At 40.2% G+C, this 24,826-nt stretch overlaps 1 protein-coding gene, 1 non-coding gene and 1 pseudogene across 5 annotated transcripts in view; 1 reads left to right on the top strand and 2 right to left on the bottom strand.

Moving 5' to 3' along the window:
- Cdc37l1 (cell division cycle 37 like 1, HSP90 cochaperone) overlaps window positions 1–11,073 on the bottom strand; it is a 35,329-nt gene extending 24,256 nt beyond the window's left edge. For 2 of the 3 annotated variants that reach the window (XM_034484365.2, XM_034484361.2), the window contains exons 1-3: window positions 10,789–11,073; window positions 6,212–6,493; window positions 1,945–2,035 (exon numbers count right to left, since the gene is read on the bottom strand). In XM_034484365.2, coding sequence (XP_034340256.1) covers window positions 1,945–2,035; window positions 6,212–6,493; window positions 10,789–10,920 — 505 coding nt within the window. In that variant the 5' untranslated portion in view covers window positions 10,921–11,073. The remainder of the gene's footprint in view (window positions 1–1,944; window positions 2,036–6,211; window positions 6,494–10,788) is intronic. The other variant, XM_034484355.2, reaches the window with a different exon arrangement.
- Window positions 11,074–11,181: 108 nt separating this feature from the next.
- LOC117694088 (tektin-5 pseudogene) lies at window positions 11,182–24,826 on the top strand (annotated as a pseudogene). The gene is made up of 2 exons (XR_013106061.1): window positions 11,182–11,755; window positions 22,030–24,826. The product of XR_013106061.1 is annotated as a tektin-5 pseudogene (transcript).
- On the bottom strand, window positions 24,060–24,170 carry LOC117699423 (U6 spliceosomal RNA). Its single transcript, XR_004605178.1, has one exon. It is a non-coding gene; the product is annotated as a U6 spliceosomal RNA (small nuclear RNA).

Below are 24,826 nucleotides of genomic sequence, written 5' to 3'. Positions count from 1 at the left end.
TTTGATCTACTAGATGAATTGGTTAGTGTACATATTTTTTACTTATTTTGTGTCAAGATAAATGATAAATACGAACTCATGACATTCATTAGTCTTACCATGGAATACTCAGAAACTCAATTTTACACAGTGAGAAAAGAGCCTACTAATGTAGACTCAATCTTAGTATCAAGGTGGATTAAAACAACTTGTGAAGTTGGGATGTTTTTGCACACAGAATTGTCATTTAACCAAAGCACTCATTCTACAACGAAAGAAGGTACTGTTTCTCACATACTAGGTGGCACGGCTCCAAAACAACTGGCACACAGAATGCCAGGTGGGCAAAACAAAACCAAAACACAACAGCACTAGCGACACTCTTCTATCCAATGTTATGTGTGTCTAGAAAGAAGTACCGGCAGACGGCACATCACTTTCCTGCAGTAGACACATGGGTCTTGGTAGCAAGGACTAGGTAGGAATGGCAACTGACAACACAGGACTCATTGGCTAATTACTGTTTCTATCCCTTCTGTCCTTCCTGGTTTAAAGATTTTAATATCTACCCAAAAGAGGGCTGCTTATTCCTTTTATTTCCATATATGAAACGACACAATGATATATAGAGAAATGTGAACTTGGGTGTTTAGCTCTTCAGGTACGAGTCTCTGTTGTTGTTGTTTTGGTTTGGCTATTTGTGACAGAGTGTCATAGTCCAGGCTAACCCTGAACTTGTGATCTCCCAGCTTCAGCCTCTTCAGTGCTGGAATTACAAGCATGTGTCAACATGCCCAGCTTTCCTTGGGTACTATTCTTGAGTTAAATGTACAATTTCTCCTTTTGAAGCAAAAATACTTTGAGGGAGCACAAATGGAAAAAGGTTTCAACATGCCACTGATTAACAAAACATAAACAAGAACCGTGTCTATTCATTCACACAGTAGTTGAATGAAAAAGTATGAACCTTAACTCCTCACAGTTCTAAGCAGCATTTTCAATCCCACCGTATCATACTGCTTGTGTCTCAGAATACACCATGCAGATATTTTCTGACTTTGCATTTCTCACACTGTTGCCTAATCTTTATAGAAAATCCTGAAAATATGCCCCTCCTATACAAACGTAGACATTACCTCCTCTAGGAATCCTTCACGTAAATCAAGTTCATCCCTCGTCACCCCTAGAAACAGCCAGTTCTGGGGTCAGAAAGATGGTTTAGTCATTAGGAGTGCTTTCTGCTTTTCTAAAACCTGAGTTCAGATCCCAGCACCCACACTGGGTGGCTTACAACCACCCAGAACTCCAGCTGCAGGGGATCTGACACCAATCTTGTGGTCTCCATGGGCCCCCTATACATGTGGCATATACTTATATAGGCACAAACACATACATATAAAGATGTATCTTTACATCTTTGTATATACATTTCTGTTCTATTATCCAAGCAACATGTCAAGGAACTGTGAATTACATAGCATCATATGCAAACCTAAAAAAAGGCAAGTGAGCATCAGAGCTGGAGCAATGGCTTGGTGGACAAAGGCACCTGCTACCAAGGCTGATGACAGACATTCAATCCCTAGAACCCAAATGGTGAACAGAACTAACTCCAGCAAGCTGTATCTTGACCTTCACACATGTGTGTACCTGATCTCTCCCCACTGCACATGAAATAGATATATACATTTTTAAGCGAGTGCTAACCTTTTAATGTTTAAAAAAATATCAAAAAGAAAATCCCTTGCACAGTTAAGAAATACAAAGAAGTGATACTGACATACCAGCATTAACGAACTACTTCTCTTTTAACCTGAAAAGTCGGAACAGACTTGAAGACACTACCAGAAGCGCAACATAAGTTGTGTTGGCCACAAGTTTGGGGCCTCATTTTATAGGTTCATTGTTACACACATACCAATGATGTTTAACACAATAAAGAAGAAAACTTAAGTAGTGACTTACCAAAATGTCTGATTTTTTGCTCATATTTCTGCATAAATGATTGTGACTTATCTTCATCTTCTGTTTTTCTTTTATCTTGATTAATAAAACTCTGAAAAAATGTAGTGACTAAAATCAGTATTTTAACTAAATCTCTAAGGATTGAATGCTTAGCAATCTTTCCTATAGACCTGATACTATAAGAATACATCATTAAATTAATCTGCTAAACTCATCATTAAAAATTTAAACATTCTCATTTGGTAGTTTCATTAGTTTTATTTAAAAATACAAATTTAGACATCATACAGAAAAATATCTGAATGAATCTTTTTATTAACCAGATTACCCTATCAAAGACAAAGAATAGAAAGATTCTTTACATGTGTAATTTACATCTGCATAAATAAATACTTGCAACTGTAGCCTAATCTTTGGGTTTCTCAATTGAAGCAAACTCAGTAATCCAAGCACATAAGAGTCAAAGATATTCACTAAAAATTCTTTAAGAGGTAAAAAAAAATATGGCTTGATTGCATTTCTAAAAAAAAAAAAGTTCTCTTGGGAGGCTAGTTGAATCCTCCTTAAACTTCTAGTAAGAAAGAATTTGCATGTGGTAAGTCATAAAACAGACCAAGAAGTTTCTCATCTAAGCAGCAAAACACAACAGTTTTCCAAAGTATTCTCTGATACACTTATAAATTGATATTATCACTACCAAAACTGAAACAAATAAACTAGCTCCCTGCCAGCTTGTATTTCAAAATAAAAGCATCTTGTACTTTGTTACCTAGATCAATACTATCCTAGCTACAAATATATCTTAAATATTTTTACTAGTATTAGTAAAGCATTAAAAAGCAGAGATACAGATGAAGTTCATAATAGATTAAACATATCATTTAACATGAAAGAAAAACACACACAAAAATTAACAAAGTACTTCACTTTTGGTGTGTTTGGTATTGCATAATGGAATCTGGTGTATTTATTTTACAAGATTCAGGTATGTATCCCTGGGTATGGTACCACATGTCTGGGGGTTGGGGAGAGAAAGCAGAGTCTGACAGACAGATCTCCAAGTTTGAGGCCTGCCTGGACTATCTAAGAAAGTTCCAGATGGGCCAGGGCTACACAATGAGATCCCAAGTAAAAGAAATCAAACTAAAAACTGTCTTTAAAACAACAAAAAAAACCTATTAATTTGGCAGCAGTACTGTACTTTTTAAGAGACTCTACTCTCTAGATTATTAAAGGGCTGATTCAATGTTTCAATACTATTACTTAAAAGTCAAGACTGGCACCCAAATCAAGACAAGGGTGCCTGATCCCTTCACTCGTACTCAATATGGTGCTTGATGACTTATGCAAAGACAAAGAAGACACAAACAGGAAAGGAAGAAGTCAATGTGTTCTTATTCGTAATAATATAATTCTACAGGTCAGAGACCTCAATGACTGCACCACAAAATCTTTAATCTGATACACACTTTCAGCAAAGTGGTAAGATACAAAGCTAACATGAAGATATCAGTAGCTTATAAACTAACAACATGCTGAAAAATACGAAAAAAAAAAATCACATTCATGATTGCCTAAAGATCTTGAAATAAACTTAACTCTAGCAAGAAAGTAAAAAACATCTATAGTAAAAACCCTAAAATGCTGAATAAAGAAATAAAAAATAGAAAATACAAAGATCTCCATTGTTGATAGATAAGATTTAATATTGTAAAAATGGCTATGGTATCAAAGCCAATTACAGATACAATGTGATCTCCATCAAAATCCCAATGTGTTTCCTTCACAGAAAGCAGGAAGAAAAAAATTCAAATGGAAGCACAGAAGACCACAGATAGCCTGAACAAGCTCAGCTAAAAGACAATGCCAGAGGATCACTGTCCTTGACTTCAATTCAATTGTGTGAGAGAGCCACAGCTGACAAGGAGGGCAAAAATAAATTATTCATCAGAGAAAAGGAATCTTCTTCAAGTGGCAGTGGCCAATTGGACAGCCACACATAGAAGAATCTAGGTCTTTATCTCAACCAAATGCATCAAAGACCCCAATGGGAGACCTGAAACTCTGGTTTTACTAAAGGAGACAGTACAGAAAACACTTCAAGATAACAGCATAGGTAAAGACTCTGAAGAGAAGGGCTCCAGTTACTAAGAAATAACACCAGCAATTAACCAAAGAGACGTTACAGAAAGTCTCTACATAGCAAAAACAAAGAGATGGCCTACAAAATGAGATAAAAATCTCATTTTGAGCTGTACCTCAGAGGTCTAACACCTATTTTAAGATTAAACTGTTTTATTATATTTACTTGTTTGTTTAGTTTGCATGAATACAGATGTGTATGTGCTCTGTGTGTGTGTGTGTTTGTGTGTGTCTGTGAACATGCACGTTAGAACATAGAGTATGTGTGCTGGTCAGAAGATAATCTGCTAGAACTATGTCTTTTATTTAGGAGAAATGACAGAGGTTCTGCTTAGTCAACAAAATGATGGACTGGGTAGTATGTCTATCTTGCACCTTACTGACATAAATTGGTATAGTTATGCTCTAACTGTATTTTGAGAGAAAAGTTTTATTTTAACAGGAAGGGTGATATGTAGGAGGAGCTAAGGTGGGAGGAATAAGGAGAGGAGGGGGAGAAGGAGAGGAGAAGCTAGGTAATGAGAGAGAAAGAGGAGAGGGGGGCCAGACATGGAGGCAGATGTTCACATGTCTCCACCAGTCAAAGATAGTTGATATATCTAGGTTGGGTATTAGGTTACACTTCTGATTGATATTGAGCATTACCAAATTTATAAAGCCATTGGTTAACATTAAAAAAATTGTATAAAAGCAAAAAGGAGAAGGGGGTATGGGATAGGGTTTTTCTAGGGAGGGGAAATGGGGAAAGGAGATGGCATCTGAAATGTAAATAAAATATCCAATAAAAAAATTAAAAAAAAAAAAAAAAGATAATCTGCAAGTGTGTCTCCCTTCACCATGTGGTTCCTCAGGTCATTAGGCCTGGTGGCAAGCATATTTACCTGCTGAACCATCTCACTTACCCTAATATCTTTTACTATAGTACACAAAGAAGCAAAATACTAAATGATGAGAAATCAAACAAACCATTCAATAAATGGGCTAATGGAATGAGCAGACAATCATCAAAAACTAAATACAAATGGCCAATAAATATATGGGAAAATGTCTGATATAGCCATCCAAGAAATGCAAATCAAAACTGCACTGAAATTCCATTTTACCACAATCAGAACAGCAGTCACTACGAAAATAAATGCTCAAGGTTACAGACAAAAGGGCATATCTATACACTAACAGGAATGTAAGACAGCCCATCTACTATGAATGTTAGTATGTAGGTTTCTCAAGAAACTAAAAATAGAACCACCATATGTCCCAGCTATGTATACTACTCTTGGGTATTTACCTGAAAGACTGCCAGTTAACATATCAGAGACAGACATCAAAATTTGCTGCATCATCATTTTATTAGCTCTGGGACTAACGTGGATGCCCAACAACTGAATGATAAAGTAAAATTAAACACACACACACACACAGACACACACACACACGGATATGTTGTAGCCACAAAAAAGAATGAAGTTATGTGATTTACAGAAAAAAGATTTGTACCTGGATATAATCGTATTTCTATAGATGCACAAAGTCACTAAAGAACAGACAATATGAAAACATGTGAAACTAGGGGCACAAAGGCAACTAACAGGAAGGGAATGGGTGAGAAAAAGGAGCATGAAAGGGCACAGGGGCCAGGCATCTCAAAGTGCATTGTATACTTTGCACAAAAATGGCTTTATGTAATCTAATATGATAAAATTTAAGTTAAAAAAAAAAAGATTATCACCTGAGTTTACTAAACCCATGCTGGTAAATTGACGACTTTATTTACAAATTCAGTAACTACATGTGTTACAAAATCACTTGGCAGCATCAGGTAGTACTCACACCTCAGGTTCAGCACACAGGCCTGTGCTACACATCACCTTTTGAGCTGGGGTCTTCCTACCTGCCTCCCTCTTCCCAGCTACCGTATGTGCTGAAGGAAGCAAGGCTTAGAGATGTTGGCTGTTTAACAGGATTCTGGTGCTTTGCAACAGTTACTTTCAGACACTTCTGGTTTTCCTTCTTTGTTTTTATCTGCAGTGCTGGGAATGGAGCCCAGGGCCTCTTGCATGCTCCACCTCTGAGCCACATACCCAGGCCCCTTTAATCTTTCTTTATGGTCCGACAAAGATCATACCTTATTAAAAACATCCTTGCTAATGGCATCCATGTTCCAGAGACACATCCTCTCTCTCTGGACCAGAGCCTCCTCTTTCTGTCTCCATTCTTCTTCCCGCTGCCTCAGTTCTGACACCGCAGTCTGTGCTTTGGCATGTTCCTGATCCAAGGACTCAGAGTTATGCAGTGCTAAGCTGCCAAGTTTCTGCTGGGCTTCAGCAAGATTCCATTTGCACGCCACAGAGCTCTTTACAAATTCTTTCTGCTTTTGGCAAGCCAGCTCAATGCCATGGCTATACATCTAAATAGAAAGAACAACAACTGTATTAGTAAGCAATGAAGGCAGCAGCAATGACACAGCTTGTTGTTTTCCAACTCAACGGGTCTCTGTATGACGTTTTTGGTACACAGCATTTCTGTATTCTTTGTCTACAATTGCAGCTTACATCCATCGATTCAACTCTGAGCTTCTTTGTTCATCTATGCCCCTCCCTTGACAACTAATACCACAAAGGCTGGCAACTTTCAGTGGCTTGCAGAGCTGGCCCACAACAAACATCAGATGTGCAGGCTCCAGAATCCGTCACCAGAAGAAGGAAAGCAAAGCTTACATCCAGTTCATCAGTCATGGCTCTCCTTCCTGAAAACCACACCTTCAGAGCTTTAACCTGCAAGATCTTCCTGCAGTGAGCAACCTTCACTTCAAAGCAACCATTTATTGGCTCCTAGTTTCTTTGTGTCATCACAATCTGTGATGATATGAGAGCTCTTAACAAAAATGCTATTTAAATAGCATTTAATAACACAGGCACACCTTACCTCAATCCTAATCAAAACAGTGACAGTTAAATAGAGAAGTGCCAACTGATGACTGCTCTACTCAGGAGAAATTACTTTTAATATTACCCATGTAAATGCAATGGGTGTTTAATTCCTTATATTCCTTGTCTCAACAACAAAACTCGAAGGCATTTTGTTTTTTAGGATTTCTTGGTTAAATGTACAACTTCATACTACTTACTAAAAATCACTGTTCTTAATCTGTTCCCAGAACTGAATCGCTATTCAAGCCTTTATAAATTTACATCTCAACTGTAAAATATAATCCTACTTTTGGTTTTCATTACCCACTCTCTACTTGAGTGATCCTTCAAAGTAGGGGGCAGTCATGCTTTTTCCTAGAATCTGTAACTATAAAGTAAGGGATCCTTAGTTCCAGTAAGTTTTACTTACTGGCTTATTCTTCCCACCCTCAAGACCCTACTCTCCCTTTCATTGATAACATTCTGTCCTCCTAAGCCTTTTCTTATCCATTGTCTCCAAATCCAAGGTATACACATTGCTATATTGGAATATTTTTAACATTAATACATACTTATTTTCTCCCTGATTCCAGGCTTTGTAAGGAGTTAGAATTCGATAACTGTTAGAAGAATACACTAAATCTTTACTTCTTGAACAAACTGTTCTGAAATGGTAGTACACACGAGTTTTCTGGCACATTCAAGATTTCTCCTGGCTATCTGTGTACACTTGCCATTCTGTTTCCTTATTTAGGCGTCATTTGGATTTCAAGCCCAGATATCACCATGTCTCTAAATAACAAGTAAAAAATTGATTTTTACTTCTTGATACCCTAGAAAAATTATGAGGTTGGAGAGTTGGCTCAATGTTTGAGGTTGCTTGTTACTCTTGTAGAGGACCTGGGCTCTGTTTCCAGCACCCATATGGTGACTCACAAGGGTCTGTAACTCCAGGACATCCAACACCCTCGTTTTACCTTGGCAGGCATCAGGAATGCATGGGATGCACACACATGCATGCAACCAAAACTCTCATACATATAAAATAATAAAATGATTTTTAAAAGAATAATTATCAATGGTGTTACACACCTTTAATCCCAGCACTTGGGATGCAGAGGCAGACAGATCTCTGTGAGTCAGAGGTCAGCCCGGTCTACAGAGTAAGTTTCAGGACAGCCAAGCTACACAGAAAAACTTTTATCTGGGGGGGGTGGGGGGGGGGAGGGAGCCAGAAAAAGGAGAAAAATGAAGCTGTAAAACTTAATTTGTAAAAAACAAAGTTATACCAATAAAGGCAATTATTACAAGCAGGGTGCAGGATCTTGTCCTTTCTAACTATATAAAAGCAAATATTTCTCAAATCAAACCAATTACCAGAATTACTTATGTTTAAATTATTGTCCATAAACTACCTACCATATACCATTTGGTCATACTATCCAACATGCATCAAGATGACTGAGTATACTATTGGGTCTTTAAGAAAAAGAACCAACACAGGAAAGTGAGCCCACGTTAGGCATGCGCTGTCTGCTGAGCTGCACTCTGAGGCCATATCAAGTTTTATTTTAATCTGTGATCATATAAAAGTTCAAAAGGACATGATTTTAGTGAACAAAACTCTGCAAAGAAACTGTTATTGTTAAAGTCTACTGGAGCAACTTTACATCAAAAGTTCTCAAACAACCATCAACAGTATCCCAAGCACTGAGTGGCCAAGTGGACATGGACCCCACTCCTAACCAAGAATTAGTTTGCAATTGGTACCTGCTAGCAAGGGAAAATCACTAAGTACTACCACCCATCTCCAGGCCAGGCCGTACTATGCTGACAGTAGTTGGACAACACAGAATAAATTCTGGTGTGTGTGAACTTTTTGTTCCATTTTAGCATTTTAAATTATTTTTAAATTTTATTTATTTGGTCTTACTAGTTTTTTGCTTGTTTATTTTGATTTCACTTGGATAGTTTGTTTTAAAAGAGAGAGGGAGAACGTAAAGTGGGGTGGATAGAAAGGTGGGGAGGCTCTGAGAGGAGCTGGGAGAGTGGAAAACATGATGCAAATACATTATATCAACTTTTAATTTTAAAAAGATACAAGCTTTTTTTTTTTTTTTTAAAGTTCTCAACTTCTGGCTTGCCTTCTCACACATCACTTGTTACACTGAGATAGCGCGCTCTCTCTCTCTCTCTCTCTCTCTCTCTCTCTCTCTCTCTCGCTCTCGCTCTCTCTCTCTCTCATATTTAGTAAAAATTAAGCCAGTAATTTAAGATGGATTTTAAAAGTCTGTTGACTGATTAAACATTTTATTCTTTTTAAATACTCTAACCCCCCCAAAAAAGTCTTAAAGCTTGCAAGACATATAAGTACTATATGTTCTTAGAAGTAATGACTTTGCAAATTTTATCACCATTTAAAGGCCTGCTCATCCAAATAAAATTTTATAGTATTTTCTGGATAGGCAGTGCAAAAGTCAGCCAGAAAGAACACCGGACTGGGAGTCCTAAGTTCTAGTAGGGACTCTGCCACTATCTAACTAGATGATCCAGGGAGATCTCCTTTAATGAAGGAAATAAAAGCCTCTTTACCCACCCTCCCACCCCACCCCATCACCTAAACAAATGCACAGGTAAAATAAATTACTTTAAGATATTGGGTTTCTTGGATTACTTCTTTGAGTCGACCACAGTGCACTGAAATTGAGACGGTTTTCCCTTGCCTGTCCAAACTGACACCAGCAACTTGTTTTCTCCCTCTGTAATATATACGTATACACAGATGACACTAGTGATCTGTAATTAGTACGTGACTACTGACCCATCAACTCTCATTTTGCCTTACTTTCAACTATGACTAGCTGGATGACCGTAGTCTGTGGTTATCAAACAGCGTACTGTGTGTGAGCCCAATCAACTCAGCTGACTGGCATTAATGAACCACACCTGCCGGCAGGCAATTTAAACTGGTCATCTTTAAGAAAAGCTGTTATGACATTGGGCCAGTTTTGCAAAAACGCCTAGAAATCAGACACCTACAATCAATTTCATTGAAAAGATTAGTGTTTAATCTGTGCTTTTGAAATCTAGTTCTATACACACCCAGGTGAGAAGTCAGGAGAAGATGATGTACATAGCATAGCATCCCCATAAAAGCCTTAAGTGACACTTGACAATTTGAGGCAGGAAAGCTGGGTTGAAAAACACATGTAGTATCAGAAACTTCGAGTAGAAGTCTGAAACAAAAGCCAATTCTGTGGCTGTATGTTTTCACTGGCGACTGAGGCGGAATGAAACTATGAATACAGTGAGGGACCAATGATAGAAACGGAGGTGTGTTGCCAGTGTCAAAGACGAGGCTTACAGAATTTGCTGAGATGTCAGCGTGGGAAAGAGCACGTGAGATGTTTATGTCAGGACTCGGTGTACTATTATAGAAGTACAATCACTCTCTGTTCCTATCAACTGTGCACAAAGTAGCTGGCGCTCGTAATAAAGGCTCGGATGAAAGCACGCACAAGAGGACAAAGGGTCAATGTTATACAGCCTGGGCTGCCCCCAAAGCTCCACGCTGACACGAGAGAGGAGGAGGAGGAACCTCTTGCAAAGGTGAGGGGCAACCAGCCCAGGTGAAGGGGCAAGTGTGCGTGGACGTGGAGGTCGGGAATGCGCGCGTGGCCACCTCCTTTCTCGCGGAAGATGCTGCCAGAGCTGTGGCTTGGCATCAGGGCCCCCGCGATGCCCGCAGACATTTCCCATCCCCCGCCCCCGGCAAAACGCAGGCCGCTCTCACCTGGGCGCCGCCGTCCGGCACCGGAGAGTAGTGGGAAGAAGAAGGGGACACGTCTAAGTCACTCTCCTCCTCGGTCTCCCCGCCAGTCCTCGGGAAGCTCCAGGGGCCCGGTGGCGGCCACGGCTGCTCCATGTCCCACTGGCCCGGGGCCGACAACCGCCACCGCCAACGGCCCTGGCGTGAGTGGAACCTGCTGGGCGGAGCCAGCCGCCCCGCCGGCCACGGTCGTTACCCAGAATCCCTCTGCCACTGGCGAAGCTGATGCACTCCCGGAGCAGGCCTGGACTGTGCCGCCGGCGGACTGCGGAAGAAGAAGTAGCCGGCCAGAGCGTCATTTCCGGTGGGCGTGACAGGGCGTGGCTTGGTCTGGACCAAGAGGGAAAGTCTGGAGCTTAAGTCCAGGGAAGCCAACTAGGACTTCTGCGGGTTCGGATCCGGGCGGTCAAAGGCTGTTCTGACTTGGCCTCTTCTGTTTCAAAACTGCAGCTCCTTCGTGTACAGCAGTCGAGGGGGACCGTTTTAGGAAGCAGAGCCAACTTTCCTTTAACTTCAAATTACCCGCTACAAGACTGTTCTCCAAATCCTGGTACAGCAGAGGAGGACACTAAAAATAAAATACTGTGGAAAGCACGTTTGTGAAGAATTGAAACAAGTAGTAGACATATCAGAGAGCTTTCTGACTCTCGTTATCTTTTAGAATCGTGAAGGGCCGTGTGCTCATTAGCCCTTTTCTTTTTGAGACGAAATGACCCACTAGAGCCCGAGAACACATTTTAAGAGAAAAATCCAAAGACTGGAAATGTACCCTGGCGGTAAAGTGCTCACCTAACACAGGCAAGGCCCTAGTTTCAGTTGCTAGGACCAAGGAGTGAGAAACAGAGATATCTAGGAACTAGGAAAGTCTAACTTCACAACCTGCGTGTTTAACAATCAGGCTCGTTGTCTACTCACAATCAGATAAGACAAGGTAAGTATCAATCTTTCAACCTTTGATTGGCAAACTGTGGGGGTTGTGGGGAGGGGTTCCACAGGAGTAGGCTAGAGGACCACGTCAGTTTTCCTGCTCTGTCATTTTTCACAACAGTCCTTTGACACAAGGTTTCTCACTGAGCTTGGAAAACTGACCCCAAGCCTTCTGTCTCAGTCCACTTACAGAGCTAGGTGCAGGCTTGTTGGGGATTTGAACTAAGGTCTCATGCTTGCTCGGCTAGCATTCTTACCTACTGAGTCATCTGCCTTAGACCTGACTGGCAAACTCTAAAGGTTAGTTAATCCTAATGGTTGAGCAATACTTGAGAAAAACGCTGTGTAACATTTAAGGGAGAGGGATGACATGAGAGGCTTATATGCTTCAGTTCTGCTCTTTCATGACCAGGAAAATATACAACAGTATTTTTACAGCAGTATCCAAAGACGTATCTGCAAAGATGTTTTGGGGGTAGTAGAGGAAAGCTAAAACTAAATAAGTAGAAGCAATGGAAGAGTAGATCTCAGCGTGCTGATGTGGAAATATCTCGGAAATGAACTAGGTGTGGTGGTACAAGTCTGTAATCCTGGGAAAGACTGAGGCATGAGAATTATCATGTTCACCACCACCCTGGGCTACATAGATGGGGCACTGAGTTAAACCAAGTTGCAGAACTAGATTATGTAAAGTGAGAACTTTCAGTTTGTTTGTTTGTTTGTTTGTTTTACAGAGCAAGGCAGAGAAAGAACAAACTAGAAGATTAGGGCATATTGCCAGAGTTTGAGGCCAAGCAGAGCAAAAAAAGTCAGAGGTTTAGAGAGAAGTCAGATTGAATCAGTTAACTTGGCGAAGTGTTTGAGCCAGAACAACTGACTTGAACGAGCCAGCCACTGCTCAGAAAGAGCTAGAAAGAGTGAGCTTATTCAGCAGCAAGTCTCACCGGCTGAAAACATTCTCAGCCTAGATTAGACTCTGTGGAGGCTAGAAGCTTCCAGGACTAGGTCTATGTTAACAGATGGCAGTAAGCCTCAGAGATGACAATTATTCAGGAGAATAAAAGATACTTTTATAAAAATCTTGGAAGAGATAGAGGAGATGTAATAATTACTTCGGTGGCTAAGGCCAGGGATGGAAAATTCTGAGGGTCTTAATTTCCTATTTAGCCTTCCTGTATTGTGCTGATTGTTACAGGATATTTGATTATTGTTTATAGAAAACCTACTCGTTATAGATGCTGCCTTTTTCCGATGCAGTTAGGTGTGTCCTATATAGATACAATTTGATGTGCCACTAAAAGCCAATAGATAAGCAGGCTGAAGAATAAAAAGTTCCTGCCTACTTTAAGGCAAGTTGCTTGGAAGAGGTCTAGTGGTCTTTGCTCTATGACCCAATTTGCTCTATGACCTGAGGCAAAGTGGGCTGGGTGGCTTTGAGCTGCCCTGTCATAAAGATGAAGTGGTTCAGCCCCTACTCACTTGCCTTAGAGCCTCCCACCATGATGGTGCCATGGTTCAGCCCGCCAAAGTATAGAGGAGGAGCTAGAGACTTTTTAATTTTTTTTGTAGCAATTGGACCTTTTGCTCTCTCTTATGGCTTGGAAGAGCCTTCCTGAAAGAAACTCTGGGTAAGAGACAGGGATTCTCTCTTTGGACTTGTAAACCACAGAGAAGCAACTGGGAGGACGCAGGTGAAACAGTATTCTAGGAAAGAGAGCTAAGGAGCCCTCTTGGGTTTGGAGGAGCTCAAGAGAAAGGTAGACTAGCTCAGTAGAATGACACAGATAGAAAGAGACTTCTAAAGAGCCAGCAGGTTAGTTGTAGGATCAGGCTTGTAAATCGACATTTTGTTAAGAAAGTAAAGTCACTTCGCTGAGTTAGCAGATCTCTACCACAGGTTCCACTTTCTGTGTCTTTATGGATATAAATTATTAAGTAAATTTAAAAGGATGAATATTACAGCTGATAGAAGATTTTCCTACAAGTGTATAACTTTATAATCATAAATAAAAGTTGAAAAGCTTCTCATGCAACCCTTGTTGAGGTCAGGTATCAAATGTCAAGAAGGAAAGTGTAACAGGTCAGAGAAAATGAAAACACTTTATTTTCACTTCTTTATTTATTTGAAACCACAAAGTGCTTTGAGTGGTGCCTGGCTGTAACTTTAATTTTTTTCAAATCCTATTTTTAATGATGGCTCTTAAATGCTTTAACCTCCCTGGTAGCCCACCCACCCACCAGAGGTAGTAGAAAAGTAAGGATACGGGGGAGGTGGACCTGTTTAGAAAGGTCCTTTGGAGTGTAAGACTCTAGGGAGCAGAGCCTAAGTTTACTGGAGACCCCCTGAGAGAACCATGGGGACATGAGAGATCGCTGCAAAATACAAAAGGAATTTTATTCTGACTCATCAGGGTCACCTCACTCTCGCAGGAGGAAAGATTCTGAATTTCTGAAGCACACACCTTTTATACTTTACCACAGGCAGACTTTAGCAAGAGCAAAACTTGTCCAAACCTAACTGGACACTTCTTAGCCTTTAAACTTATTGGCCACACTCACTCAGGCAGTTACTTCTGGTGGGCTATGTTTATCTAGGGCTGTAGAGGACACAGCTGGTTACTAACCAGTACATCCTGCAGTTTTTCTCTGAATTTTTTTTTCACTTTCTCCCTGTTATCAGGAACAGCCTGACCATCAAGGTGGTCATGTCTTTTTAATTTGCCCTTTCCGTTCCCTTGGTTGTTATGGTGAATTTGTCAGGGTGGTCTCACAGGAGCAACTCCCATCTGTGTTATCTGGAAATCAGCAGTTTGGTTCACAGGTTAGCAGCAGCAGCTCGATCTGCTCAAAAACACTTCACGGATACACCAGCAGTCCAGTTTGGTAGAGTCTGCATAGCAAACACAAATCAGCAGTGGTGGCACTACCTAGCAGAGATAGCCAGGCCTCAGCCTTGCTTGAATCAGCAGGAGGGAGCCAGAGGAACATCAAGAGAAGTTCTTGGCTGTGCCTCTCTCTGGGAAGTGAAGATCAGCGAAGACTTGAGACCCACAAGCATTGCACAGCTGGCTCTAAAAGCAAGCCAAGCTCAGCCTCTGTCACTGTCCCTGGAGTCCTATTTATACCCTCCAAACATCACACATCCTCTATGGGTCTTGCCTCAGCACAGTGCATCTGTCTCAGCTTACATCACTCTGCCAGTCAACCCAAGTCCTCGGAAGTGACAAGAAACTGCAGCACACCATCAGAAGAAGTTTTTTGGTGCATTTCTCTCTATGAGTCCTGACAACTGCAGCTCAACTACGCAATGTAAGGTGGACCAATACATGCTTGTTAGCAAAGAATCCTTTATCACGTGTGCTTTCACGTGCTTATTTTAGCAGAACATCCTTTCACCTGTGTCTGCTTCAGCGAACCATTCCTTCACGAGTCTGCCTTAATCTTTCACCTGTGTCCACTTCAGGAAAACACTCCTTCAAGAGTTTGTTCCAGCAAAACACCATCCAGCCGACTTTCCAAAGAACCCTTAAGTTTCCACTTCATATCCCCCTTTCTGTTGTCCTTTACTCTAACATTAGCTGTCTATACACAATAGAAATAAGAATCATCACATTTTCAATAAATGGCTTATGTACAATGTAGTCTAACAAAAAACCTTATATTTCTATCAATATATAATGTCTATCAATATACAATAATTCAAACTAAATATGTATCAATATATAATAATTCAAACTAAATAGCTTGACTTTCTATCAATAAACAATAATTAAAGAAAAACTTAAAATTCTACTAATATGAGCTGGAGAGTTGGCTCAGTGGTTAAGAGCACCAACTGCTCTTCCAGAGGTCCTGAGTTCAATTCCCAGCAACCACATGGTGGCTCACAACCCTCTGTAATTGGATCTAATGCCCTCTTCTGGTATGTCTGAAGACAGCAACAGTGTATATATATATATATATATATATATATATATATATATATATATATATATATATATATTCTTTTTTAAAAATCTACTAATTTACAAAAATTAAACAAAAACCCTTAAATATCTATTGTTTTAGGGTTTCTGCTCCTGCACAAAGCATCATGACCAAGAAGCAAGTTGGGGAGGAAAGGGTTTATTCAGTTTACACTTCTTCATTGATGTTCATCACCAAAGGAAGTCAGGACTGGAACTCAAGCAGGTCAGGAAGCAGGAACTGATGCAGAGGCCATGGAGGGATGTTACTTACTGGCTTGCTTACCTGGCTTGCTTTCTTACAGTACTCAGGACTACCAGCCCAGGGATGGCATCACCCACAATTGGCCCTCCCACCCTTGATCACTTAATTGAGAAAAATGCCTTCTTACAGCTGGATCTCATGGAGGCATTTCCTCAAGGAAGGCTCCTTTCTCTGTGAGAACTACAGCTTGTATCAAATTGACACACAAAACCCAGCCAGTACCTCTATTAATATAGAATAAGCAAAAAACCTTATATTTCTATCAATAGAGAATACAATAATTAAAACAACCTACCACCCTAGATGATAACCGTAACACATCAAGCGACTGAAACAACCCACCCCAACTTAAGGGATTGGGGTGATGGCCTTCTTAGATATATTTGTTTCCTGATGAATTGGGGCAAAGAATTCCTGGTTTTGGACCCCAAGGGAAAAACATGGTTAGTCTGAAAACAAAAAAACAAACAAACAAACAAAAAACCCAAAAAAACTAGTTGTAGCATCTATTGCCCAGTCTCTGGGTTTATCCAGTCTCTGTATTGTCTGTTGTTTGGGCCCTAAGGAAAAAAATAAAAGGTCAGTCTGAGAAAAGCTAGCTGTAACATTTATTGCCCAATCTCTGTATTTATCCAGTCTCTATATCTCTTTGTGATTGATCACTTGGGCTAGCCCAAGTGCATACATTTTTTTTTTTTTTTGGAGATATCAGTAATTGAGACAGTCTGTGAATTATTCGGGCTATTTGCTTTGTGAAGACATCTATGTCTCAAGTGATAAGAGGGTTTCTTTGGTCAGATCTGATTTTTATAAGTTTTGTTGGTCCCATCTAATCTTTATAAGTTTTGTTAGTATCCATATTTTTTCATCCCCTGTAGATACATATGCATAACCATGTCCATGTCCCCATCTTGGTCTAGCTCCTCAAGTTTTTCGATAACCCATTGTCTATCAGTTGCTGTTGTTCCTTTTACACCAACATTAAGAAAATTGTGAGTTAACAAAGCATTATTTAACCTGTCCCTAGGGGTTTTTTAGTCTCCCTTTTTGTTTAATAAGCATCTCTTTTAATGTACGATTGGCTCTTTCTATAACTGCTTGTCCTGTGGAATTATGTGGTATACCATTAACATGCTTTATATTATAATATGCAAAAATGCTTCATCTTATTAGATGCATATATGGGATCATTGTCAGTTTTCATTTATTCAGGTATCTCCATAATTGTCGTTATTTCCAACAAATGTGTAATTATACAATCTGCCTTTTCAGATCTTAAAGCAGTTGCCCATTGAAATCATGAGAATGTGTCAGTGTTATGGTATATGTGCCTTTGCTTTCCAAATTCTGCAAAATGGAAAACATCCATCTGCCAGATGTCATTTCTTTTGGTACCCTAGGGTTCCTACCAGCAGGTAACAGAGTTTGGTTGTATAGAGAACATGTAGGACATTTTTAAAATTATTTCTTTGGCTTTCCAAGTGATGGAAAATTTTTTCTTTAAACCTTTCCCATGATGTTTCTCATGAAAATTTGAGGTTTCTAACATATTTCCTACTATTCATTTTTAAGGAATCATTTCCAAAAGAAATGATTTCATCATTTCCTTGAGCTAATGGACCAGGCAAAGTTATATGAGATGAAATATGAGTAATATATAATGGATAATTTCTACTTCTGATGACATTTGGTAATTGTATAAATAGCAAAGTTAATTCTGAGTTATTAGGTACAAATTCAGAAGTCTTTATGTGCAAAACAACTCTTTCTGCATATAAAGAATCAGTATGTTAAGAGGTTCAGGATAACCTAATAATACCATAAGGATAGCATACACTTCTGATGTTTTAACTGATTTATACAGACTTTTGACCACCTTGCTTATTTTGTCTGACTTATAACCTGCCACCCCGATCTTCTCTGCATCAGTATAAAATGTTGATGTCTCTGGAATTGGTGTTCTCTTTACTCTATGTGGAAGAATCCAATTAGCTCTTTTTATAAACTGCGTATGTTTGCTTTTTGGATATTTATTATTAATTTCTCCTAAGAAATTACTACAAGCTTTTTGCCATCCTCATTAATCGCCCATAGTGACATAACCTCAGCATTTATACAAGGTACCACAATTTCAGCTGGATCTGTTCCTGCCAGCTGACATAGTCTTATTCTACCTTTTATGATGAATTCAGAAATCTTTTCTAGATATGTCTTCAATTTTGTACTTTGTTTATGAGCTAAGAAAATCCATTCCATAATACTATCTTCCCTTTGCATAATGAGCCCAGTAGGAGAATGAGTTAAAGGTAAAATGACCAGAATATTATCAAGTTTAGGAACAATTCTATCCGTATATGCCTCTTGCAGTCTTTGCTCTACAAGAGTTAAACTTTTTCTGCTTCAGCTGTTAGACATCTCAGACTGCTTAAATTGGAATCTCCGTGTAATGTTTGAAACTAATTACTTAACTCATATGTACTTAATCCAATTGTAGGCCTCAGTTAATATCTCCCATTAATGTTTGAAAATCGTTAAGAGTTTGCAGTTGGTCCCCTACAGATCTGTACCTTTTGTGGTCAGATTTTTTGTTGACTGATTCTATAACCCAAGTAACTAAGTGAATCTCCTCTTTATATTTTTTTTCTGGAGCAGTCTGTAACCTCCATCATGGCAGTATTCTTTGTGTTACCTTAAACATATTCTCTAAAACATCTTTGTTAGAATCAGTCAATAGAATGTCATTCATATAATGATAAATGGTAGATCGAGGGAATTGCTTACAAATTATTTCTAATGGTTACTGCATGAAATGCTGACATAAAGTTGCACTATTTAACATTCCCTGTGGAAGTATCTTCCAGTGCTATCTCTTTAGTGGGTGGCTATCATTCAAAGTAGGTACTGAGAAAGCAAACCTTTCCCTGTCTTTCTCATGCAAGGGTGTTGAGTAAAAACAATCTTTCAAGTCAATTATTATTATAGGCCATGATTTTGATAACAAAGATGGTAAAGGAAGTCCAGGCTGTGAAGGACCCATTGGTTGAATTACCTTGTTAACTGCTCCTAAATCCATTATCACTCTCCATTTACCTGATTTCTTTTTTACAACAAACACAGGGCACTCTTCTATATGTTGAGCCTCCAGCTGCTCTTGGACCAGTTGTTCATTTTTCTTTTGTTATGGGCCACTGCTCTTGCCAAAGAGACTGGTTTGATAACCATTTTAGAGGCAAGGCTGTTGGTATCTCAGCAGTGGCCCCTTTTACAAATTTGGAAACTCAGTCCCTCTGAGGTCCTGTTTTTTGACCCCGGGCACAGCTTTCGATTGTTTGCTATCACCTGTGCCAATACCTTCCCCAGGATCTACCATATCACCCTAATTTCCTCATTTGCTGTTCCTGGAATTGCAGGAATATTAATTTGAGCACCCCATTGTTGTAAAAGATCCCTTCTCCATAAGTTTAGGGGTATGTCAGCCACATAAGGTCTCAACTTCCCTGTTTGCCCTTCTGGTCCCACACAGGTAATCCATTGGACACTTTGTCTTATTCCTGATAACTTACCAATTCCTATAAATTGTGTGTAAACCTTTTGAAGTGGCCAATCTGGATTCCAGGACTTTTGGAAAAGTGTACTAACATCAGCTCCTGTATTCACCAAACCTTCTATGTCCACACCATTCATTTGTACTATTAATTTGGGTCTCTGACCATTAACCATTGTTTGCCAGAACACAGGTTTTCCAGTACTCCCAAAAGCCCCTGTCCTTTCCACCTGAACAGCCTTGCCTTTGATGTGAGGAAACAGCAACAGTTGAGCAATTCTATCCCCTGCATCAATTTGCATCTCCTTTTTCACATACCCTATAACTTTTATTTCTTCCTTGCTTTTTTATTTCTTCCCCATCAACTATACCTGGATGCACAATAAATCCTTGAGAAGTTAATCCACTTCTTTTCTGACTGTTCCTCAAGGTAAGGGACCGCACACACCTGTGGTTAATTTGTAACATTCAACTTTTGGGGATAATGTCAGAGAGGTATCTGTAGCTAGATCCAAAGCCACACTTCCTTCTGTAGCATGCCTAAGATCAGAAATACCTAATTTTGGTTTTCTTGCCTGTTTGGTACCTCCTGACTGACCAAAGAAAAATGGTTGTATTGTTTGCTGCAGGGCCTCGAGCTGCCAGGCCCTTTGATTCATTTCCTGATGGCAAGAGGTTACCTCTTATACATCTCAGACCAGCAGTCCGTTGACCAGTGTTGGCCCTTTCCATAGTAGCTGCAATACCCTGGAAACCTTTGTGGTTCATAGGGACCAGAACTTGCTTGTTCTCTCCTACAATTACCGTATTCTCTAGAGTCAATGTACCTGTCATTTTGGGCTCTGAATCTTTTAGCCTTACAATTTCTTTGGAAATGACCAAATTCACAATTAAAACATCTAGTATTTTGATTCCTGATATATTTCTATCAATGACTGTCTGGTTTCAGGGTCCATTATGGCTCTCTTCACAGCTGAACTCAACCTCTGTAAGAATTCTGTGAAGGTTCTCCAGAACCCTGTATTATTTTAGTAAACGAGATAGATTTCTTCCTTAGGTTCTTCAACCAAATCCCAAGCTCTTAAAGCGGCAACAGGACATTGTTCAATTACACCACCATTAGATTGGTTTCGTCCTTCTAAGTCAGCATAATGCCCTTCACCAAGCGGCCCCAGCAAAACATCATCCAACTGACTTTCCAAAGAACCCTTAAGTTTCCACTTCACCTGGCAAAGAAACCAGCTTTCTGTCAAGACAGAGTTCACTGCTAAGACATTCTCCTTGACTTCCTTCTCTTCTTGTTGACCTCTAATGTTAGAAATCCTCAGATTTTGTGTGGGGGGAGGATTTCATCAATTACTGTAGCTTTCAATAACATCTGGATATTGACATTTCCCAAGCTGGAATCTAAGCCTTGACCTTAAACCCCATGCTTCAATCAGCCTCATATTGTGTATCTGTAGTGTGGACAGCATCATTTAAATGTATCATGCGCATTTAAAATTTGTACCTACCAAAATTAATCAATGGCTATTATATAATCTCCAAGTGTAACAAAAATGTCCTGCAATTCTCAAACACTGTTGGAGTTGGTTTGTTAAAATCTAGGTGTAAAACTGCCTCACCTATAATATTTGGTGATTGATATTTTTAAGCTCTATACGGCCAGCTCTTCCTTTGTTCTAACAATGCCATTGACTTTTGGTTGCCAAGTAGAAGGCTCAGCACCATATATGTGATTGACAGGGTGCCTTTTTTTGTGGTGCTGTTAGCGTGTTTCTCAGATGGCCATGCAGCTCAATGGTAGAGAACAAGGACTTAGGTTCTACCCCTGACACTGTGAAACAAAGCAAACCTAATGAAAACATGCTTACCCCCCACATCTCCGCTAAGAGCAGTTAAGTCTAGAGCAGTATTGCACACCAAAACACTGTTTGATGATGGGAACAGTCTCTGCACTGTCCATGTAATAGTCACTAGCCACGTGTGGTTACTGAGCAAGGGGAATGTGACTGGAGCAAGTGAGGAGCTAGACCTTATTATTATTTATTTTGCTTTAGCTAACTTAGTTATGTGTAGCCACTATATTAGACAATGCAGCACCAGTATCCTGATTGAACTCAGTTGTCAATTCTTTTCTGTCTAAATGCCTGCAGATTCATCCTGTGAGTCCTACAGGTAGGCAGTTACTACCTTAGTGATGTAATAAGAGCTGTGCAGTGGGTCCGTTTGATAGTAATAGCCTGATCCTTTTTGGGGAGTTCCCCCAAAGGATGCAGTTTTAGTCATTTTTAAGATATAAACTTCATGTTTACGGTTCATTAAAACCAAGGGAAGAGGCAGGTGCAGTTCATTTATTTATTCGTAGTAAAAGAAAGGTACAATTTCTTCTTGAAATATTAAACTATGCAAAAGCTGAAATGTTAAAGAGTGTTTTAAAGAAAGACGTTGGAAAAGGATAGACATAACATATAGTTTTTGTGTTTTGTTTTTCATATCTTAAGGCTGGGGTTGTGCACCCAAACAAACAAAATTAGTGTTCTAGAAACCCATCTTTGCTGAATTGGCACAAAGACCCTCTCCCGTGCTTTATGACACCAGCACTGAGTCACAGAGGCCCTGCGGTTCCTAGGTCCTGAGAAGCCCTGACCCCTTGGACAAAATTTTGTCCGCGTGGGGCTGATGGGGAAAGATGGAATTTCTTGGAACCATTCAGACAGCGAGTTATTGTGGCTCCAAGAAAGACTATGGCTTTCAGTGGCTGCCCTCTACTGGGCAGGACCCTATGGTACATGAGGGCCACCAACCCTTTCACCTGCCCTGGTGTCGCACTGCATGGAGGCCCAGAGTCTTATACAATATCGCTGCCACCCAGAAAAGCCCGGAAGATTGCGCAGGCGACCAGCGGCCGTCCACCACCCTGCCCTCGCTCCACCCTCCGCACTTCAGTCGCTATACCCAACGCGAATGGGACCGCTCCAATGATCTTCTGATGAGTGTTGCGGAGGCTTCGCGGCTCCGGGCCAGCCGGTTAACAGACGACTCCCTGCGGATCATGCAGGATAAGGACCAGCTGATACGCCAGATGCAAGAGGGAACCTCCCGGAACCTGTGCCAGAGGCTATCTGACATCCGCTTCTGGAAGTCCGGGTTGTGCCATGAGCGGGACATGCTTATGGCGGAAAACAACAGCATGAATACCCTTAAGAGGCGCTTGGAGCGCGCCGCTGAGGAGGTGAACTGTCCCCTGCAGCTGGCCTTGGACTGTCTGTACAATCAGGAAAGAAGGATCGGGATTGACTTGGTCCATGATAACATGGAAAAAAACTTTATTCGGGAAGCAGATTTACTAAAATGTTGCCAAGATCAGATGAGAAAATTAGCTAAACGAATTGATTTCCAGATGCAAGATAATCGAGATGCTCAACACGCCCTAGAGCAGGACATTGAGGACAAGAGCTCTGCACAGTCTATTGACGAGAGATGCTTAAACCTAAAAAACACATCCAACTTCATTAACTTCTTCCATGGCATGGAGAAGTTTGACGAAACGGTCTCCATTCCTGAAACTTGGGCCAAGTTCAGCAATAATAACATCAGACACGCTCAGAATATGCGGGCCAAGTCCAACCAGCTGCGGGAGGAGGCAGAGCACCTGTTTGAGACCTTGTCAAACCAGATGTGGAGGCAGTTCACCAACATCAACCTGGCCTACCCAGCTGCCCAACCTGAAGCTCTACAGGGATTTACCACAGTTCAGGCTCTTGGCAAACACCAAATACAACCCAGCAGCTGCAGACTAGTTTTCTAGGAAGGCAGACACCACTTGTGAACCAGCCGCTGTAGTTCAATCCTGAAGGAACCTCCACGCCTTTTCCTTTTTCTTTTTTTTTTATACTCAGTCACCTTTATTAGTTATGCCCCAGGTTATTTTTTAAAAATATTTCACACCATTAAAGCAATAGCATCACATTAATTAAATTCATGCATCCCAAATACATATGTCTTGATCTTTACAGGTGATAAAAAAATAACATCTCAATAAAAAATTTTTTCTTAGATGTCTTGCTTTGCTTTGATGTTCTCTTTAAGAGAATTATAATGAAACATCAATTCTTTTCGTTTTGTTTATGGGGGAAAGAGGAGGAGATAGCATCTCGTTGTATTTGTCACGACTCAGCCTTCTGGTGTTGTTCATGCTTACCAGAGGATAGTTCACTGGCAGAGAAGACAGCAGGGACCTAACAAATCAGGCCACAGAGTCCAGACATAAAGAAATGGATTTTAATAGGTGCTTCAAAGGTCTTTCAATAATTGATTATGGCATATAGTTGCCTTCAGAGCGACAACCAGCTCTAATAAGGTATCAATGTGATGGACTAGAGAAGGCCTCTCTCCTAACAGGTACTGTCAGATAACCCAGGTGGCCTCTCCACTTCACACACTTCACACAGGAACAAACTGGGTGTTAGCCCATCAAGCACTCAACTGTGGTCCTATAACCGGATGTGACTAACAATCCCCCCCCCCTTTTTTTTTAATGGACTGCTTCCTGAATTTGTGTGTCATCTTTGCACAGGGGCTATACTAATCTTCTCTGTATTGTTCCAATTTTAGTATATGTGCTAACAATCCTTTGAAACTCTGAAAAAAGGCAGCAGGCTTTCTTCTGGAACAGCACATCTGAATATGCAGGAAAGGTTGCCCACTATTTCAGGGGGTGTGACTCCTGAAACATCTGGGGACCACAGGCCACAATCCCCTGCCTTGGAAGTAGACATGGCAGACACATTTGAATGGCGTTTTTGTACCATGGAATATATAGTTGAAGAAGCGAGGGCTCATGAATTTCCCAATGTTTTCAGGCTTCTCTTTTCTATTCTTTCTGGTTTTTAAAAATTGGTTTAATTTGTTTTCTTTTTGATTCAGTAATGGAAATTGTGGGGGAAATAGCATTTAACAGCATCTAACATTTTTAAATGAAAAGCAAGATTCCCTTCAACTACTCTATCTGAGGCTCTTTCCAAAGGAATATATTATTAAGAGTCTCTCATGATCCACCCTCCCCACCGCCCCAGCAACACTCTAAGCATAATTATACACACTGTATTTTCTTTTTGAAATGGCAGTGTATTTAATTTATTTTCTGCACCACGCATTTATTTTCTTTTTAGAGATTGTTTACTGTTAAAATAGCTCTGCTTCATTTTTTTTAATGCTGTTTAATATCTGTCAGCTTTATTTGACTCTACCTAATGAACATTTGGTTCATTCCCATTAAAAAAATCATTTTAATGATCC

This window comes from Arvicanthis niloticus, chromosome 1 (assembly GCF_011762505.2).
Source record: "Arvicanthis niloticus isolate mArvNil1 chromosome 1, mArvNil1.pat.X, whole genome shotgun sequence".
Lineage (NCBI taxonomy): Eukaryota > Metazoa > Chordata > Mammalia > Rodentia > Muridae > Arvicanthis > Arvicanthis niloticus.
Note: the sequence above shows the minus strand (reverse complement) of the source record. Positions and strands in the feature narration are given on the sequence as shown.